The sequence below is a fragment of the Ptychodera flava genome, chromosome 16 (genome assembly GCF_041260155.1).
Source record: "Ptychodera flava strain L36383 chromosome 16, AS_Pfla_20210202, whole genome shotgun sequence".
NCBI lineage: Eukaryota > Metazoa > Hemichordata > Enteropneusta > Ptychoderidae > Ptychodera > Ptychodera flava.
Genome location: NC_091943.1, coordinates 22,742,166 through 22,763,611, shown reverse-complemented (window position 1 = coordinate 22,763,611; position 21,446 = coordinate 22,742,166). Strand labels below are relative to the sequence as shown.

The 21,446-nt window shown below is 39.1% G+C and overlaps 2 protein-coding genes across 6 annotated transcripts in view; one reads left to right on the top strand and one right to left on the bottom strand.

The window, feature by feature from the left end:
* LOC139114334 (uncharacterized) overlaps positions 1 to 17,337 on the bottom strand; it is a 49,025-nt gene extending 31,688 nt beyond the window's left edge. Inside the window, exon 1 of the transcript XR_011547849.1 lies at positions 17,187 to 17,337. The gene's annotated coding sequence lies outside the window, so the exon portion shown is untranslated. The remainder of the gene's footprint in view (positions 1 to 17,186) is intronic.
* On the top strand, positions 2,324 to 21,347 carry LOC139114329 (calcium-activated chloride channel regulator 1-like). Of its 5 annotated transcripts, XM_070675979.1 has the most exons (15): positions 2,413 to 3,082; positions 4,226 to 4,517; positions 5,283 to 5,578; positions 5,711 to 5,956; positions 6,445 to 6,672; positions 7,578 to 7,779; positions 7,903 to 7,988; positions 8,205 to 8,432; positions 8,822 to 9,077; positions 9,566 to 9,826; positions 10,277 to 10,456; positions 11,143 to 11,181; positions 17,169 to 17,225; positions 19,791 to 19,884; positions 20,206 to 20,804. In XM_070675979.1, the coding sequence occupies exons 1-15, from the start codon at positions 2,921 to 2,923 to the stop codon at positions 20,300 to 20,302; spliced, it is 2,724 nt and encodes a 907-aa protein (XP_070532080.1). In that variant the 5' UTR covers positions 2,413 to 2,920; the 3' UTR covers positions 20,303 to 20,804. The 5 variants fall into 5 exon arrangements, with proteins under 5 accessions (XP_070532084.1, XP_070532083.1, XP_070532082.1 ...); XM_070675983.1 differs by lacking the exon at positions 8,205 to 8,432 and having other exon boundaries at positions 2,324 to 3,082; positions 20,206 to 21,347; XM_070675981.1 differs by lacking the exon at positions 17,169 to 17,225 and having other exon boundaries at positions 2,412 to 3,082; positions 20,206 to 21,345.
* The last annotated feature ends 99 nt before the right edge of the window (positions 21,348 to 21,446 follow it).

Here is a 21,446-nt window from a genome sequence, read left to right as displayed (position 1 = left end):
ATCTCAGGGTCGACCCCTAAACTGAAATAATAACATAAGTTAGTCTTTGCCTGTGAATTTACTCGATTAAGTTACAATTACGTCATTAAACACATGGCGAAATTCCTTCATGCTGATGAAATACGTAAAATTTTCACGGTCAATTTAATTTTCATAATTTTCTCCGCCAATTTACGTGAATGATCATTTCCACTTCACGTTCCAATTACTGAGACGTTTTACAAATGCAGTAAATGTTGCCGCTGGCACGATGGAAACATAATCGGTATTAAAACACTGTTCATGTCATTTTAGAGTTGACACAAGTAGCGCTGAGCTCCAAACGCCAATTATCAAATGCGCCGCGGTCGCTTCTTCTTTCCGCTGACAGAGAAAAGACTATATCAAATTTGTCACGGTCAAAAAATCTCTCAAAATTCGCAAAAAAATCATAAGACATGAAAACCAACGCAAACCCGACACCCAATAACTGAAACGAGACAAAACACGGAGAGCAGGACTTTCCAAATGAAATAATTTCCAAAGTAACTTACATTCACCCTCACCCTTTCAGAACTGCGTTGTATCCTCTTTGATGAAGAACGCGCCTCGGGGCCCAGGAACAGATGTACGCACTCTTATATTTGCCGGCAAACTGCGTGTAGGGGCTCATTTTGAAGCTCTCGCAGTAAATACAGCACCCCCGCTTTGTTTTTGTTTGTTTTTTTTTTTAAATCGAGAATTTAATTCCCCCTAATAGGCCGGGGTTGGCACAGGGATGGTGCCATTTTGATTTTTAAATATCGGTAACAAATCTCAAGAATTACTGTACCGACCCCCGATGTTTGTTTCTTAATTTTGAAAAAGAATGACTGAAAGGTTACTTGAGGAAGTTTTGAGCAAGAGTTAACATATAAGTCATGTAAGTCTTTTAGTTTCGAGGCGCATACTACCTCACGCTCACTAGTGTTGTTCGGCACCAGACTATCTCGATAAAAACAAATTGAACTGCGCGGCAATACTGCATAGGCAAACGTTTTGTTAGCGTACAGATATTATCTGCGCATGCTCGATGAAGTACGTGTTCGAAAAGTACATTACCCGAGACAGAGTACACTGTAACACATTACAATATTTTATACCTTAACAAAAACTCATTAATTATTTTACCTTAACGAAAACTATGTCGTTAAAAGTAAATTATTGGATACCTCATCCACACACGGTGACTGAAGTTAGCATTGCTTTCAAGAGAGAATGGTACAGTAGAAAGATACATGTACCGTATCAAAATTAAATATATTTCTATTTATCAGATCTTGCTCGTTGTATGTGTTCAGCAGCGCAGGAAGAAAATACGCGGTAGTGAACAAAGCTGTTCTTTCAATAAGGTATATCACGAGTCGTAAGCGATTTCTCGGCGGGCGAGCGATGTGTCTCACGTCGGCTGCAAGAAATATCGTGGAATTATTTTGATCATCAGCGGAAAGCGAAATTTTATTCTGTAGCCCAGCTGGCAACTTAAAAATTTCTCACCAAGTTGGCGACGAGTACAATTCAGTTGTTTTCATCCCTTTTGTGACACGTAGGGTAAGACCATGTCGCGGAGAGAGGGCCAGCAATGGGTTTTCGAAGGGTACGTAGGAGAAGCTCAACTGTAGGAGTTGGTCAGAACACCGCCAAATTTTGAATTCCTTAACCCTCTGAGTGCCATATTTATCCCTCCAAAATTTTAGTGCAACATTTTGTACATTTTTGTCTATTTTTCTGTAATTTTTATAATGGATTTGAACTGAATTGACATGATATCCTATTAGCTTCAGTTTTTTATCATAATTTCTTAGAAACTGTGAAAGAAATTGTTTGAGTTTCATTTTACAAAGGTGACAAAAATTGACGTTGGCGCGCAAAGGGCTAGATATTTCTGAGAATATTGTATTCACAAGATACTTGTTACAAATCTGCTTGTTGGCAGTCTCTGGTTTTGATTTCAAGGTAACGCAAACTTAGCCGGCAACGACATGGCAGTGAACGTATCTCTGAAGGTAGAACGCGCCTTGGGGACATATATACATATATATTGCAAAAATTTGGTGACCTACCACCCGTGTGCGCTCATTTTGAAACTCTCGGAGTAAGTAAACTTTATACCGTCTTAGTTTTGAAAATCGGCAATTTAATTTTTTCTCTTCGAGTTCACATAGGAACGGCGGCCATTATGAATTTCAAATGTTAGTAAAACTAAGATAATTTGTTTTCATAGTACCCATATTTGCGCGGTGTATCAAGCTTTTCATTATCAATTTTGAAAAAAGAATGGTTGAACTTTTCCTTGAGGAACGATTGAACACAACTTTATTTTTTTTTGAATTCGAGGCGCATACTACCCTAACTTGATGGAGGATGCTCAAAGCCTATCTCTTGTATTATAATTTACCGCATTAGCTCTACAGCAGCAACAAGAAGAAATGTCGAGACAGAATAACACATTTTGCTAAAGCAGCGACCATTACAAAATTTTTGTAAGAAAATAGGAATTACGAAATTCACAAGCAATAAATTATAGAGAAAAGATTGTCCCTGAGCATCATGACTAATATATAAGCAAACACCTACAGTAGATTCCAGACATATCGTTGTAAGCGTCAAAGGTCAAGACGGTGATTAAGATTTGAAATCGTGTTGTAAACACCGCAAGCGCTTGTCTTGCATGAGAAGTTATGTTCACCGCTATCAAAAAACAAATATTGGAGTTCAAACGCAATTACATTGACCGTCACAGTCGTAAACCTCTTCGATACGAATCCGTTAGAGTTTGCTGATAGCCAGGGAGTGTTTATCATACGTTTTGAACACTGATAGTTTTTGCTGGAACAAGGGACGTTCGAAATCGCTCAGAGTCAAACGTCAGACCTTGTCGATTTACCCCTTATCAAGGGTAATGGAACTTGGGGGTCTGATGTCATTTTTCTTGGTCTTGTCAGCGTGGAAACTTGAGTTGGCAACGCCGACGCTGACGCTTGACAACAATGTGTACAGTGGTTTGGTGGTAGCGGTACATGAAGACGTCACTGAAGACGATCAGGTCATACCGCGCTTAAAGGTCAGTATATTAATGACTAGAAAACCAAGTCGAAATGGTTACATTTCCTAGCAAGCAGCCTTGGTGGGGGGGGGGGGGGGGGTACAGTGCTGTCAGAGCTGTACTGTCCACAGTTGTAGCATATTCGCACATGGAGATACTTCTATACTTGGACAGGTAACAGTTAGCTAATTGAATGGTAAGGCGATCTGGAGAGCGTTACGTTGTCAACCACGCAGCAAGAAATTGGCAAACTATCACAGATAAGACCATACAATTTCGCATATTTTAACTATGAGATTGAATTCTGAGAAGAAGAGAAAATCGACGCTTGGGCTTTTCTAGATTATTTCTAAAACAAGGTATAAAACTATTCTACACACAGTGGGGTGGGGGGGGGGAACCCAGCCAATTTTCGGAGATTGAGTTTCATGTCACAAATGTGGTATCGTATTTTGAACGAAATCAAAATTTTCAAGGCAAAATCAAAGCTTTCATAACTGCCCTTTCGCTACGCTTTGAATAATCACTTCACCTCTCCCCAACATAAAATACTCCCTAATGCTCTCCCTACCACACTAATTCCCACTGTTATCTCTTTGTTACTTGTTTTCACCATCGCCATCTTCAAACGTCATCAAATCCCTGCTCGCTGATTGGGCCCCGGGTTTTTAGAGTTGTTCACCGAGTAGGGGTAAATTTCCTGCCCGTTGACACTGAAGAAATTTCCTGCCTGCCAAGAAATCACGTGTAAACAGCCTTTTGCTCAAACAGCTTTGTATGTCCTCCGTCAATTTCCTCCGTCTATCACGATTTGGGGCGGAGAAGGGGTATATTTTCTGCCAACCAACCAGTGCTTCATACAACTTGCTAAGAATCAAGTTATCAATATGGAGTATTCAGTGTGGTTTTACAGTAAAACATATGGCAAGCTTGAATGACAAGACTATATTTCGAAATTTTCTCAAAAAAAAAAAAAGAACAACTTGACGTAACTTTCACGAACGTTTTCCGGCAAACATGAAGGAACTGTACTGCGCAGATACGGAGCGCAGTACATGAACTTGAAGTCGCTCTTGCAATTTCCTGTTTGTGCTACGATCGAGGTAAAATGTTACGTTATCACTGACTCCATTGAACATAATTTACTCTGATTTGTTCTAGGATGCCCTTACTAAATCGTCCGAGTTTCTTTACAAAGCGACTCGTCAGCGGGCGCACTTCGGCGAAATCGTAATCGTTGTACCGGAATCATGGACATCCAGAGCCGAGTACCAGATACAAACACCATTGAATTATGACGATGCCCACATTATCATTGAGGGTCCGAATCCAGAGTATTCAAACAGACCGTATGTTAATCATGACGGCCAATGCGGCCAGCAAGGCAACTTCATCCATATAACGCCCGCATATCTGTTGGATGATACCTACCAGGACCTTTACGGCGACAGAGGTATAGAGGGCGCTTTCTAAACGAGTTATTTTGCTCAGTTTATTTTCGCTTTCACTTTTTTAATCGTCGTAATAACTTGTATAAACTTTGTAGAGTATTGCGGTATTACGGGGAAAGTGTTGACGGAAAAAAGCTTCACTTCACGATTTAACTCGATTATATCAATTTCCGTTGTAAAAGTATGGACAATCAGTAAGTCATAACATTGAAAAAGGAAATTGTTTAAGCTTTGGGAACGAAATTATCAATGCATTACATTGTACATTTAATTGAATTATCTGTTTCGTATTAGATTATCAAAAGCGTATTACATATGTTTGACTATCTACCGTTATCGACAAGTGTGTTTACTTTTCTGATTCAACTCAAACAAAACCAAAATTGCACGTTGGCGAGATATATTGGTTCAATTATAATATTGCACTGAACTGAATTTCTGTGGCGAAAACGCTGCTCTTTCAGGCTGGAGTTTATTTTGTCGTCTGCAGAGTGGCGCAAAACTCCATAAATTCTGCCGTATTCAAAAAACAAATTAAATTTCGTAAATGCGGGGTTTTCAATAACATATGACACGTGCGCAGGAGTCGTCGTTTTTATTTTAAACGTACAGCCCGGCGAGGAAGAAACGTATGATTTTAAATCTTCTACGAGACTATGATACAAAAAAGAAACAAAACTTACGAACGAAAGAGTAAAAAACAAACAAGCAAACAAGAAAACTCAATGAAAACAGACTTTATTTCGTTTCGTTTATCTGACGTCTAGGAAGATACCTCACCACGCAATGGGCAACTTACCGATGGGGCGTTTTTGAAGAATATCCCACAGCAGGCGTGGTTGACTTTTATTTGTCAAACGTGACGGGAAAGGTTGAAGCTACGAGGTGTAGTTTGTCGATCACCGGCACTACGTTGTACATAGACGACAGCGTGTTCCCGCCAATATTTCGCCCGTGTCTGATCGACCCAAACACTGCCCTCTACGAAGAGGGATGTGTGTTTCTCATCGATGCTTACCAATACGCAACGGCGTCCTTGATGTACATTCAAGACTTGGAAGGGGTGAGTAAGGAGTGGTGTTTTTTTCAGCGAATTACTTATAATCAAAAGATAACATAAATCAAAATATTAATCATAAATCCAACAGTAAGGAATTAAATCCTTTACAGTAAAATCTATCATTTATCCCCGTAGGTCGACTATTTTTGCGACAGTGATGCGTCCAGTCCACACACTCTACACAATAGCGAAGCTCCTAACAGACACAATACGTTATGCAATGGGCGCAGTGTGTGGGATGTCATGGAAGATACAATCGATTTCGTCGGCGGGAGAAACCCTTCTCGCACAGCGCCATCAACGTTACCCGAATTCAAAGTCATAAGAAATAATAGCGACGTAAATGTTGTACTCGTGTTGGATATTTCAGCCAGCACATTGGCAAGTACTTTTCTGTACTTTTGATACAACATATATTATAATCCTATTCAAACTTGAGGTATTTTATACTCTTCCCATAAAGAGTCACAAAATTAACGTTTAAGACGTCATTTTGCAAATATAAATTTGTATTTTCAAAATACTATTCGAAGAAAATTTCTTTCCATAGCATTTAGAGAACAGGATAGACTGTTTTTGAAATCATTTGTTCATTTAATTATAAAGAAAAAGAAAATGGCGTAAGCATTTTGCACTTTTATAATCTTGTTCTAAGTCGAGAGTTTTCTTACACACAAAAATGTTTTAAGGTCATTAATTTGACCACAGTCCTAATTTTGTGGAGGGTTTGTGATTTGACCTACAGGCAGTTTGAAAGTCGTGATTGCTGAACACAGATTCTCAGACAACATGAAATGTTGTACAAATCCTCAACTTATTATAATCAGTAGAACACATAATCATGTACGTATATTGTCAATGTATTGCAGCCTGGAGAGACATCCATGATAGCGAGACAAGTTGCCGCGTACTACATCACCGAGTTTCTCCCAAACGGAACACAGGCCGGAGTGGTGGCATTTTCCGACCTGGCCACTGAAGCAGCGCCTCTAACGACGATCACAGGGAATGAAACACGGGAGCTCCTTTTGGCGAGTCTGCCTGACCAAGTCTATGGCGCAACTAGCATCGGTAGTGGGGTAATGAAAGGAGTACAGGTGACGGTTCATTGTACACTCAGTCTTTCTTAATTTTACCGGAAGCATAGTTTATACTTGATCATGATGAGCAGATAAAACACTTGCTTTCCATCTTGAGCGATTGGTAACTAGACCCTGCAAATTACCAAAAGATGCGACACGACTTCCTTTTGTACCTCGCGAGACACTTTTTTCGTAACGGTGAAGACGATCATAATTTTTGTTTACGCTCCCTCCGACAAACTAGGACGGAGAAGAAAAATTATTGCTCGCCTGATTTTCTTCATAAGCTTAAAACAATATAGCCCGCGAGCATTTTTTAAATTTTGCAATAAATGTTTTCAAGTTTGTCTATTGTATTATCAAATCATCATATACAAGTAACATTTGATGCCTACGCAGTGCCAGCATACATGGTCGAATACAAGACAAACTTAAAACATTTTCACTAAGCATACTCTCCAAATGAGAAGCAGCAATACCCAGGAATGAGATAGAATGAGCCTTGGGACGGATATTCGGATTCTATTTTTTCCAATATTCTTTTCTGGTCTACCGCTTGCGGGGGCTCATTTTAAAGCTCTTAAAGAGAGAAAAAATGTCACCGTCTGAGCATTTTGGAAATCAACAATTTCATTTTCCCTGCAGAGTTAACACACCATGGCGGCCATTTTTAATATCAAATATCAGTAAAGGCTAGATAATTTGTTTCTCTGGTACCAAACTTTGTACGGTTAGCCCCGATCTTTATTCTTGATTTTGTAAGAGAATGGTTGAAATTTTCATTGAAGGAAGTTTGAGCAAAAGTTTAGGCCTTTCACTTTCGAGGCGCATACTACCTTCACGTACTAATATAGGCTCATGATAACTTGAACACGGACTTCACCAAAATGAAACATTTGTGACAATTTTTGTGTGTGCAGATGCTGATGAATTCCTCAGTATCGCAACTGTACAAGGAGAACTCTAGCGGAAGACTAGTCGTCATATCCAACGGTGAAGAAAACCAAGCGCCATACATATCTGACGTCATCGATGACGTCATCAACAATTCTGTGGTGGTCGACATGGTGAAGATACCCGGCGGTCATGATCAAGCACTGGAAGATTTAGTGCAGATATCAGGTGATCAAAATTGGCATCGTAAACGTTTTATCAATTTTATAACGTAAAATGAAAATGTATTTTCAAACTGTTTACTTTATAACCGTGTAGATATTTAAACTTTTGATCGATTCAAATTGTCAGGTGGCAACGTCTTGTCTTATTCTTCCCTCGGAATGTCAACGTTGGAACATATTGCTGATCCATACAAAGCGAACTTGGCTTACAAGGTAAGCGCCGTCACGTGAATACGCCACATAAATTGCCATAAACTTCCATCTCAAGTTCACTAGGTCTAAAATCGATAAAGGTCATTTTATGTATTTAAGATGTCTCAATATATATTTCATGGTGTAATGTGGACTATGTACACGTATATCTACCACTCTTAATCTTAAAGATAAGTTTTTAAAAGCTATCACTAACATATCTTCCTATTATTACAGAGTAGCACAGTCGCCAATTTTACACTGAGTGAAAATAGTACATATTCAGGCGCCCTCACTAGTCATGACAGAATATCGATCTTCGAAGTCAGATGGTCAAAATGCTGTAGACCAGTTTTAGTGCAACTTACCACACCTTCCGGACAGAAAATTACGTCATCCGCTAACAGTTACCATAGCAGCTACTCTGATCGCATTGTCGTCATAGATACGCAAAGTATAGACGAGGTAACATACCTATTCGTGCATTTATTTTTTTAGCCAACAGATGGGTTTCATGATTTTTTACCCCTGGTCATAGGGTACTTTACCTGTCTATATACGTTTGTATAACCCATCCATTAACACTAACTACATCCCTACCCCCAACTGTTGGAAGGGAGATTTCCGGGTGGTAACTGTCAAGGGGTAACTTTCTGATACTACAGGAGGCATAGATGTAATTGTGCACTAAGTTGTTTCACGTTTACGATTAACAAACCAACAAAACATTCAAGTATTTCCCTCATTTAAAACTTTCTCTTTCCAAACAGGAATGACACTACTCTAACTCGCCAGTTTCTACGCATGCTCCGTCTGTGACTACACAAACCTGATTTAAACCTCTCTCTCACCAGACAGGAACGTGGCATTACTCTGTCCACAATTCTCTCGACCAGGAACAAGAGATAAACATGTTGATAAAATCGGGACAGAACCCACAAATATCAAAGTTGGTGGAGTCAAATGCAGATCTTCGGGGCCTTCAGAGTGATGTCACCACACCTGGTCGGATAGTTGATCTCACAGTGGCAAATGTGAGCAATGCCAATGATGACGTAATCGTTACATTGACGTGGTCCGCCACAGGGGATGACATACATAATGGAACAGGTAAAAGTTATTATTTTCATTTCTCAAACGTGGGATCTAACTTTTCTGACTGCTTTCAGTGAAGGTGCCAGAGTTAAGAGAGGTAGCATTAAACAGATATTGGGAGATTACATTTGCATATTCATAGTTTGCCGTGACGAAGGGTAGTGTTAATTTCATGTCCTCTTTCTTCGCGTATTTGCAATATCAGATACATACGACACACGCCAGCCTTGCTTTACAGCTTCCGTCAGTATTTAACTTCAGCTATCTTTCTCGTTCAGTAAAATGTACCATTGAAACCCATATCCTTGTCCAGGCATGATGACTTCGCATACCACATTCCTTCCAATAGCACCCTTGACCCTTTTCACACACACAGTTCAAAGACAGAACAACAACTGAAGAAAATTTACCAGAAAAACCTTTTCCAAGAAATCACTTGTTTAATGGTCAGACAAAAATGAAGTTATCCGGATCATATAAACCTTTTATGTTATCTTCTTTAGCAAAAGAATATGATCTCCGCATCAGCTCGAATTATTCAGAATTATTCTTCAATTTTTCGTCCGGAAAGCGAATCAACGACTCATCACTGCTAGAGGGGACATTACTATCACCCAAACCAAGTGGAACAGAGGAAACCGTGAAATTTCAAGTTCAAGACCATGATTTAATCCATTTAGGTCTCTTTTATGTCGCGCTCGTCGCAGTGGATTACGCTGGTAATCTAGGGGAAAGGTCAAATATTGTCGTCGTTGAAGTTGCAGGTAAATTTATGTATGTCTGTATGTCTGAATATATATATATATATATATATATATATATATATATATATATATATATATATATATATATATATTATATATATATCTTTTTCTCCCTGAATTGTCTCTTTAAATACTCACAGATATTGCCTTCTGGAGGCCACATTGACACCGATCGCTAAAGAAATATTTTAAATCACTGCTCAAAGATACATTAAGGAGTTACATATACAGCTTGTTACAAACGTGTTTGTGTTTTCAGTACATCATACCGTAATTTAGATTAATCAAGACAATTTTGCCATATTACAATTTATCACACACAAATTTAATCTAATTTCACATTGTAAGCATGTTTGTTGGTTTTGAGTATATAAAATGACAGCCTACAACGCTTTCATTTACGGTACCCGTACATTGAGAGACTGTAAATATAAGGAATTCATTTTTCAGCCAGTACGACAGTGGAAATCTCCACTCTACCGAAAACTTCTACGTATAGCACAACACAACACACTACTACATTGTACCCAGGATCCTCGGACGGCACTACTGCAGCGGATGCGAGCTCTTTCTCAATATCCTCGATGTCATTGACGAGTGGTACTTTAAAAACGACCCCAAGCACGACAGGTATAATTATTTATAGTAATAACTATAGGGAGGAAGCCAAGAGCTGTGGTCATTTTGATCTATTACCTTTATCTTCTTGCAATCTGTATATTTACCGTTGATTTCACATAGCTTAATAACAAGGACCGGAGAGGGTGATATGATCTTCACACTGTATACAAAAACATCTGAGGCTTTTTACCATGGATATAATACCTGGGGTTATGCTTTTTCTCAAATCAGAGGTGAATTCACTTCTCATAAAAGGCAGAACTTAATTTGACGTTCCCCAATTCTTGTAAGCCCCAGCACAACATTATGACGGAATGAACCTCCATTCTCCCATTGGATGGGAATGCCAACGTGAAAATTAATCTTTGTTTTGCTATCTGATCCAATGAGGCCGAATGCAATGTAAACTATATCGACATTCCAGTTATATGTGTTATTTATTTCACGCGTTCTAATAACTCTGCCATTTTTTCATTGTGATGAAAATAGTAAATGGCGACTGCATCTTTTTATTATTTTTATGATAAGAAAATACGACATTAGCGACAACCACTCGCGCGAGAACTGTCACAGAACGCACAATCTTATGATATTAGTCCCAACGTATGCAGAAGTAAGCACAGCAGTTGAGCCCACCTCTTCATCGAAAACGTTGGCAGACATAACTACAAACTCTTTCTCAATATTTCCTACAGCAATCACTGATGGAACAACGTCAGCTGAGACATTAACAGGTAATAAACCGATTACATTTACCATAAACACTTCAAATGTCATGGATTAGTCTCACTCGCGCCACAATTATCTCATAAAGTTCACAAAGTCTGCCATAATATTGATTTCCCTCAAGTTTTTCAATACACTTCCAAACTCAAATACATGTATAGGTTTAGCGGTGGTAATAAATCGCTGACGAGCGGGCGCCATTTGACCTCGCGGGATGACCTCATTTCAGCATGGCAACTACATAGGAGTCTTTGACCTTACCGCTGATGACGTCATTAGTTCAGCCGTATTTTCACAACGAGGGGTAACTATCAGGCAGACTATTGACGGCCTACGATCACTAAAACTCGACTTTGACTTTGAACTTCTCGCTCCTTGTGGAACAAGAGTCTGTACCGGTCCCTCCGTAAAACCGTGACTCAACATAGACTTCATTCCTTAACGATAACACCGAAACGACATCTTGTCTCAACTTGCGAGAATGTACCGAGAACTAATTGCAATATTTGCTTGACGTTTTACATTGTCCCCCCCCCCCCCCCGAAGCAACATGAGTAGTCTGTCCGGTGTAACGAAGATAACTCACTCATCCAAGACTTTCTCCATATCTTCCGTAAGAAACATCAATGCGACTTTGACAATTAAAATACTTTACTTTAAGTAAATGTCATTTTATACATAAACGTTAAAAAACAAAAACGAATGTTTGTGTAAATTAGGGGCGTTGACAATCAGCATACGTAAAAATTATCAAAAGTTACATAGTTTGCGTCTCGGAAAGGCAAGATTTAAAATATTGCTCAAACTTTCATTATTAAAGTTACCTTCAGTTTGACGTCAAAAGACATGTACGTCAAAAGATCAAGAACAATTATTATTATACATAGACAGTAAATACTGGGAGCTCACTGCGTACTATGGTCAAATTTACGAGTCAAAGAAATTTGAAGAAAAAATCAACGAAAGTTAGAACTGTTATCTCTCGATATGATACTCTGCAGGTAACATACCCTGTGTATGGACGCGAAAAAGAGATCTCTTTTTATGTCCGTGCTTGCACATAACTGATAAAACACGATGGCTTACCGAAACGAACTGCGAAAATAAAGTGGGTATCCGCATTCAGTTCATTTAAGACAAGACCACCCTATTCAGGTCAGTTTAACTAATCGGAAAACAGGTAGATGAATAGGAATGATATATATAAAATGGTCGCCATGCCTACAAATTTTATTTGAGACTAGACTGCGCATTTACAATGCACGCAATCGGAATACAAGTTCAATAGACTGACTGCAAGTTGAAGTTTCTCCATTGTATTTTAGCGAGGTGAACGTCCGAGTTGAAGCTTTATTTGCTGAAAATTTGATAGATCTGACTGCGCGACAATGGGGAACATGTTTAAAAACGCAGTCCACCAACCACTCTTGACACAGAGCAGTGCATTAGTGATTCTTATCAGATAATATACCCACTCACATGTCACGCCTCTCTTATTTATTAGGCACAACAAACTGTCGTCATAGAATCAGTATCCAGGACAACGACATTCGGGCCTGCGCATTTTTCGCCATGAATTGCGAATAGCTATGGGCGAATTCGTCGTGGTCATTCGGGACCAACGCTAAACCAATCTCATTACTGTTTTTGTTCCGTTCATGGTCAATGTTTAGTTAACAAGGACAGTTAAATCGCAAGCACACGTCTAGGCACGAAAAGCGTGTTATCGAAAACATTGTTAACACCCATATAGGTCGATACCTGGGGACATGTCGATGACCCCGTCGGCAATATATGACAAAATCCCAATGTTTCAGTTCAGTTATACATGTATGATAATTATGAGGTAGATTAAGCAAAGGAAACTGAAGAACGTGCAGCTATTTTTCCACACAAAAGAGTGTTCCGAAACTTACACATCATAAAGTTCGACAACGAAAATCGATGCAGTTGCGCTGGTTTAATCCTCTGGGGCAGAGGATCAGTCGTAACCGACAGATAAATTGATCCAAAGTACAACGGATTAGACAATGGTTTCCCGTCATCAGAATGTGCAGAAATCCTTTTTTCACTTGTTGTCAATTCAAAAACAATCACATGACAAGAAAAGAGAGAACCAAAGATTGTCTAATACAACTTTTGTGGCTAAAACAATCTATAAGTGAACAGACGACACGCAAATTTCAAAATGACAATCTACAAACTGGAGTTAGCAGATTGCGCGCGTATGAGGTCTACAAAACGTAGACACTGAGACTTGAAAACGGCACCAGCTCCAGATTTGTGAGTATAGTTGAACGATATGATGCACACCGTCTTGTCGTACTACGTATCTCAAATACTGCGTGCTCTCCTGGCCCTTTGAACGCCAAAATCAGTTTTTGTCTTCCTTATAAATATACCTATGGCAATTTTGGTCAGATTTTTGCCAAAATTTTGATAAAAAACTGTGGTTAATGAAATGTTGCGTTCATTTGGTCCAAAATTATCAAAAAAAAAAATTACAAAAAAGTTCATAAAATTGGTTGTTGCATTAAAATTTTGTTAGGAAAAATACAACGCTCGCAGGTTTAATTTCCTGCGAGAAGATCCAAAGCTTTCAAAAATACACTTTCAGTGTTGCCATTCTGTTTATAAATTTCACCCCATTGTTCTGCTCTCAACATCATGTCGCAATGACCGATGGCCAACTTATCAACACATCGTGTACGTGTATAATGCCTCATGTTATTGTTGATAACTGAATATTTGTCAGGGTCTGGACTGAAATTCATTTGTCAACAATAACAATTCATGATGTACACAATGAGTTGTGTTGGTAAGGCTTGTATTTACAAATACTTAAGGGAGAATATGAAGACAATGTGATTTTTGAGCGAAAACAATAGTTTAATAACATTGTATTACAAGTTATCGGCCTTAGGTAGTTGTTTCATTCACACGTAAAGCGAAAAACTAAAGTTTTATATCGAAACGTAAAACGCACTTAGCGCGGCCAACTGCTCATATATCACCTATTCGGATCTTGGTGACCGGCGATTAACGAGGAATGCATGAGCTGCTGTTAGAAAATGTGTAAATCATGTATTAACTCTACCAACAGTCGACCGATATATAATGCGTGTTTGCGATTTGATGTGTGAACTCTTATTGTAATCACAAACACGACAACAACGACAACAAACGTGGTAGTTTTACGAGTTCCTTTGGTTTTATGTCTTCGTGAATTTGTCTTAAGTATTAGTTAGGGACTGTCGCATTCTTATTATACATTAACTCTTGTAAACACTATATCATTGTAATATTGTATGCGAAATCTGTTTTACATCTATTCATATGTTAGTCGTCTATGTGATTGCCGCTCAACACATGTGAAGGAGAATTCTCACGAGGTTACTAATACGTAGACAAGTTACGCGGTAGTGGCGCTGTCTACGGCCTACCTTTGTCTCTATCTCCCTACCATTGTGACTGGTACACCAGAGATTATTCTTACAACACTTATTGTAAAAAATGTTTTAAGCGTAATCTATATTTATAAGTTTTTAGGTTCTTTTCTGCTTTCTTATTTAAACCAAGAACTAAATCACATGAAAGCAAACCAAACAAAAAGACACAAAAAAACCAACAACAAACGAAAGAAAAAACAAAACCGGCACCAAAGCAAACAATCAACTTGACGAATGATCTGTCGAAACATAATTGCATTGAATTTTTTCAATGCTTCTTTATTTTATTTTTGTAGTTTCTCTCATTTTTATGTTCCATTTGAACAGTGGTTTCAGTCTGTTTACCAAATCTCCCATGTTCCTCATTATCGCTGCAAAATCAATCGCCACTAGTGACAGACCGTAGCATGGTATCTTTCGATAAGATAGAAGACACCACACACAATTAATCCACTCCTCAGCGCTAACGATAATCTCCTTCCGGCTTTTGTTAGAAGCGCCCCCGTTCATATACCGTCAAGAGCTCGGTCAACATTTCTTCGCCACGTTCATTTTGATCAAACATTTTGTCGTTGTTTCCAATCAAGGTTAACGACCTTTAATTCGCTTGAGAATCGAAAACGGTGCTTAGTCGCGCAGAAAATCTTTCCGAGGAATTTAGACGGTTTCTGTACGACACGAATTACTTCCTCTTATCGATCCACGTCACTGATCTACAGATCCGTCTCGTATATACGAAGACGACATAATTCGATTGTGTTCATGGAACGGCGACAGCTATATTTTGACTCAAATTTTTACAAATCTTTTTTGCTCTACCAATTTTTGGGGCTCATTTTAAAGCCCATAGAGTGACAAAAATTTTCACCAGCTTGTTTTTGTTAAAATTGAAATTTTATATTCTCCCATAGACTTTACACGAGGATAATTGCCTTTTTAAATTTCAAGAGTCGATAAATGTATTGAACACGATTGGAACTAATTTGGGATAATTGGATGGTGCAGTGATGTCGATATAATCTGCAAATGTAACCTCATATGCTTTCCTTTTTAAGTTACACACTTGTTTTTATGAGTAATTTGTAATATCGCAACATTCAGCTATAGAACACCTAAACCTATAGAGCTATAGAACACCTAACACCTAACACTGTTGAGAAACAGTGTTAGGTGTTCAGTTGGTTCGCTGTTGGTGATATAACACTAAAGATCCAAGTATCCAAAATTAGTTCCAATCGTGTTATTGGGTAATTTTTTTCTCTAGCACCAAATGTTGCTCTGCGACACCTGATATTTTAATTCTTGAATTCGGAAGGGAATAGTTTAACATTTTTCTGAATCAAAGTATACAAAGTCACATGTAACACTGACTTGGCATAAGAGTTCTTTCTGCTTGGCAATGCATCACGGGAATTTTGACCCGTAAAGAGAACGAGCAAAGTTGGTCGCAGGATGAAACTTGATGAGACTCTGTCGCTGATTGGTTACTATTGGTAATCCTCGCAATCAACGACATCAGTTGGTGATAATAAACGGACATTGAGATACCCAGAGGGCATAATTAGTGTCATGTGATACATTTGATGGGTTTTGCTGTAAAGTCCCTTCCACGGCCCTAGTTTTCCCCACCGAATCACACGATGCTCTAAAAAATATGCTCAAATTAAAACATTTCCTATCATGGGCGTGATCGACCTCTATCGATTGTAGTACAAAATTTCAACTCCTCTATCAGTATATTTCTCTACAACTTCTGAACTTAGATACTTGAAACCGCGATACCACGGCATTCATCTAGACAGAGACGTCGACGCCCGCCTGAGTGACGGTGTCAGCCAGAAAGAACGGCCGCGACACCGTAGTAGTCAGGCCATAGAGATGATTTTACCGGGCTAACTACTTAATCTATTGTGGCTATCATAATTCAATATTTCATTTGATGTATCTTAATTCGACAACTCTTTGGATCATTTTATATTTGTTTTCCAGCTTTACTGATCTTTAGTTTCTATCCTGTGGATGTCTTGAAACGAGAATACGTCTAATGCCAGTGTTTATTTAATTCCTGCATGGATTTTAGTGTTCTCCGCGTTTAAACAAGGCGATCGTCTATTTCACTCACGGGCAGAAAATTTAATGTGAATCACAAACGCCTTAAAAGTTTGTTCACAATGGCGAGGAACACACAACCCCCTCGCTACCTCGTGCTTGTCACATAAATAACTATATAGCATCATTGTACAACTGCCAAACAATTTCATTCAAAAATGACTGGTACGTGCCTACAAGTCACGCCCAACACATACTTCAATTGTCAAAAGGGCACAAACGAGCCCAAAATACTGACAAAAGCGATGAATTTCAGGAAAAAAAACTTGTGGACAACCGACTTCCAGCAACGCATAGCACGCATAAGTGTTCGGATAGTCGCACATTTTAAAGTCGCTGGAACTGCGGTTCAAGTAATCTTGCTGTAGCTCAACTCCCTTCACGCAGCTAACGATTTATCTTCCTTTATTATATATCAACTGGAACGGTGACAACAGGAGCAGAAACCGACTTACCTGGCGACAATGAAGAACAAGCTAGCTCTCTTTCTTCAGGTAAGCTATGCAAAGTTTCGCTGATACCGCAACCGGGAGGATTTCCAGGGCCCTTCACACGAGAACACAGACCATGTCTTCTGATGCCTGCTGAAACCACAGTCCCTCCACAAAAACCAGACGCGAGACAACAGTTCTCAGTACGGTGTATCGATCTATTTGCGCTCTAGAGTTCATTTAAGGCGACCAAGTTGACTCACAGATAATAATTTCGCTGTCAAAGTTTAACCCCGCAGCGTTCAGTTTATTTATTCAAGATAAGGGACTTGATATCGAGTCCATAAATTCTGACGCAGCACGCCATGCCAGCCAACCCCTCTATATTCAAATATCATCGGTTGGATGGTGTGGCCTCTGTAGTCCGATCGTAACCGAACAACCTCCTCTAACTTTTCTAAAAATAATGGGTTCATTTGGACCGGCAGAGCGCAGTGACATTTGTCGATTCATGTGAGCCAAAATATGAGTTTCAATGATTAAAGTATTAAATTCGTGCATTGAAAAACTTTTAAGTTATTTGACTGCCCGTAACGAGGGTATAATGTACACAGGGCAACGGAAATCCATGGTACTATGTTTAGTCATTGTGTATATGAAGACTTGACATTTCATTTATCACTTTACTATTACCATTGATGGCGGTGTAACGACGCTGGCATGCCTTCTTGAGTAAACAGGTCTTGATTTTTCCCCACAATGAAGTAAACAGTAGTATTTTAGATCTAACCAGAGGATACAACTCAAGTGCGATTTAATCGACCGGTTGCCAAAAATGTCTTTCCTGTGCGAGAACATTCGTGAGCGGTTTTTTCTTTCCCACTCAGAACAAAGAAAGTATACCTGTGTGAACGACAACAGGAGAGTATTGTTCGACCTTGGGTGGTGCTGGAACAATACCTTTGATATAACATTAAAAAATCGAAAAACAAACAAACAAACAAACAAACAAAACAATACAACGAAACCAACATACGAAACCAACAGACTATTCTGTCGGAATGTTGTGTTTTCCAAAATCAATGCCAGGCTGTCGCCAATACACCGTGGCTATCACTCATCCTATGACCACCAAAAAGGCATGCATGATCAAGTGCTATATACTCACCGTAGAGGGGGGGTTTTCTCACTGTGCAAAGTGCACCGTGACGCTTGACGTCGGCGCCAATGTTGAAAGAGCCCCGATGAAAATTACCGTAAAGCAAGTCGGCCTCTCAATAAAAGTGTATAAATAAGTAAAAAATTCACGAACTCTGGAGAGTCGCGAGGGCAGACTCCTCTCATTATCACAAACTACCTACAAACAAATCACAAACAAAAATGCATGAGTCACCGTGCGAAGTTTTTCACTAGTCTAGAAAAACAAATTTACAAATATTTCCAGATATTTGATATTCAAAGTGGCCGCCTTTCCTGTGCGAAGTCTATGGGGGAAAATTTAATTTTCGATTTTCCAAAAACAACTATAATGTTCAAAATGTTTCTCTTTCCGAGAACTTTAAAATGAGCCGAAACAAGCGGTAGCTCAGAAAATTATTGAAACAAATTGAGAGTACGAATATCTATCCATGAGGCGAGTTCTGCCTTATTTAGATGCGGTGTGGATTTGATTTGCACATTGATAACGGCTTCTTTGATGGCCCATGATTTACGTGGTGCAATATTATAAAGTTATTCACAAAATACCGGGATTTATGTCCGAGTACATCGTGCAGCGGAGGTATTGTCCGAGACGCGTAGCGTCGAGGACAATACCTTAGCGTACGATGTACGAGGACATAAATCCCGGTATTTTGTGAATAACCTTATTATTATACACCTTTTTAGTCCAACTTTACTTGAAAAAAGTCGAAATTTAGGCGTTTTTGGATGCTTCTGCACTGAGCGATCGCGAGCAGACTTGGAACGCGTTCAGCGCGTCCGCTAAGCGCACAGAATGAAATTTCAACCCGCGCTGCGCAGTGCGCGTGGTAGAAATTTTACGTCAGCAGCATAATTTCACTCAAATTCACCGGTTTTGGACTGACCATGATTTGCTTTGTGAAGTACTGAATGTTAAGAAGTATTTATTGTTGTAAAAATGTAAAATATTCTCTTCTTTTTCCTCGCGTTGACGTAAAGGTGTTTTGAGGTCAAAGGTCAAATAGCGTCCAATAACACCTAAAGTTATTGTACTCCGCGTCCTCTGATACCGAAACTTACTGTACGACGAAACTCCATAGGTTACAGACGTAGGTGTGCAATATTGGTGGTTATGCACACTTTGTTTGGAAGACTTTTCAGAGGTTAGTCTTTGTAAAAGACTATCCAATCTTTATACTCTTCTCACAAACCACACTTCAAACTCGGCACTATGTTGTGATCTATGCTCAAAATCCATCTTCAAGAACTTATTTCAGCATCTCAATAAATTATTGAAAAAAGTTCCTTTTTAATTTTGAAATCGGTGGTAAGAAACTGTCATAAAAAACAGGCAACAAAAATGAAAAAAGGAAGGAATATGACCGTGTAGAAAAGAGTCATTTAAAAAATGAAAGCAACCGAATGAACTCATATTCTTCTTTGCAGTAATCGTGATTGCCATCGCCGTCTTGTTATCAACTGCCGTTGTTGGCGCTGTGATTGGACTCTCGATATACCTGTTAGTTCGGCACAAGTCAAAGTAAGTAGATAAAGGTAGTGCTGCGATTTCAGGATACATTATTATTCGTGCCAGTTCTGTAAACTTTCGTTAAAATAGAGTGACATCGAGTAACTATTTTTATCCATTGCTACTATGTAGGCTTTGTATTTCAGTTTTCAAGTTCATCATATCACTGATGAGACGGTGGTGGCGCGCTTTCTATTGGTAAACAGGATTCGATATTTTGTATTTTAGTGAAATAATCATTAGTTTATTTCGGTAAAACGCAGCAATAATTGAAATCGCTAATCGAATTCACTTACGGTACTCTCGTACTTTTTAATTGTTATTCATGTGCAGGCCAAATGAAGTCTTTCCGAAAAGCGAAAAATCCAGTACCTGGATTGATGACAATAATGACACCATGCGGACAGTGGAAGACATCGGACATATATAACAATGGGACATGAGGGACTTTATCGGAAAATTAGACAACCAAAGTGTCGAAATACGCCATCAAAACTATAATCTTTGCTGTCACTCTTCTATTGTTGATTTTATGACTTATTTGCATATATCCTTATATGGTGAAAGAGGCGTGTCATCCATACCTTATATTAGAACGTCATTACTTGAGCGCAACATATTTTGGTTGCGCACGTTCTTTGCGTCGACGCCGAGTGAAAAGTCAGTGATTAACTTCAGTAAATACGGGTAAAAGAGGTCCTTTGACTGTATATTTAATAAATGTGGATTTGAAAGCTTTCATTAAAGTAAGAAAGACACATATTTTATCTTAAACGACGTATGGTTCTTCTCACTCGGACTTGGATGTGGATGCTCCTTCAGTTACACTGTCCATAATTTCGTGACGCCCGTAAAAGTTGTTGTTGGTTAGAACATTGCTTTTAGCTGATGCGATACAATTTCACAGATGATTCACAGAGCCTTGAACGCACATTGAATTTGGGCGCATCTTTTAAAGAAGATTATGCTGTTACGTTGACCAGGAGCGCGATGATTTACCCTTCAAAGGAGCCATCCATTAATCATCTACGGATAGAACGTCCGACGCAGTAGAGCAACACAGTTTTGGTGGCGCACATTTTTTTTAATTGGACCACCGAGTGAAAAATTAGTGATTCCAGAAATACAGGTAACAGACCACTGAGTATAAAAAGGTCAATGATACATGGATGAACGAATGGTTGACAGAGCAGTGGGAAGTTTCTGTGGCCTGGCACCGAACAGTATACAGTAAATCTGCATATTTTAGCATGGTGAAAATGTATGATCTCAGCCGATAGCGTTCTTAACAATGGCATTGTCCTGTGCATTGATACAAGAATCGAGGTAACTGTATCGACAAGACAAAATAACGGATAATTGACGCTGGGTCACACTGCGCTCCGCGATGCTTGGGTTTTTCTTCTCTAAACGGATTCAGTTGGGTTAAATTTTTCTTTCTTTCTGCTCTGCAGTGCATAGAAGAGTCACTGAACGCCCGTGGATAACACTTAACACAGGTGTTTGAAGGCGTGCCTGATACATTATATGTATATATTGGTCACGGCTGTGATCCGTACACGTTCAGTGACTTT

Excerpts from the sequence above, each read along its gene's own strand:
- LOC139114329 (XM_070675979.1), top strand. The coding sequence starts at position 2,921 with ATGGAACTTGGGGGTCTGATGTCATTTTTCTTGGTCTTGTCAGCGTGG. Across the intron at positions 5,579-5,710 it reads ACATTCAAGACTTGGAAGGG|GTCGACTATTTTTGCGACAG; the intron begins GTGAGTAAGGAG and ends TTATCCCCGTAG. Across the intron at positions 7,989-8,204 it reads AAGCGAACTTGGCTTACAAG|AGTAGCACAGTCGCCAATTT; the intron begins GTAAGCGCCGTC and ends CTATTATTACAG.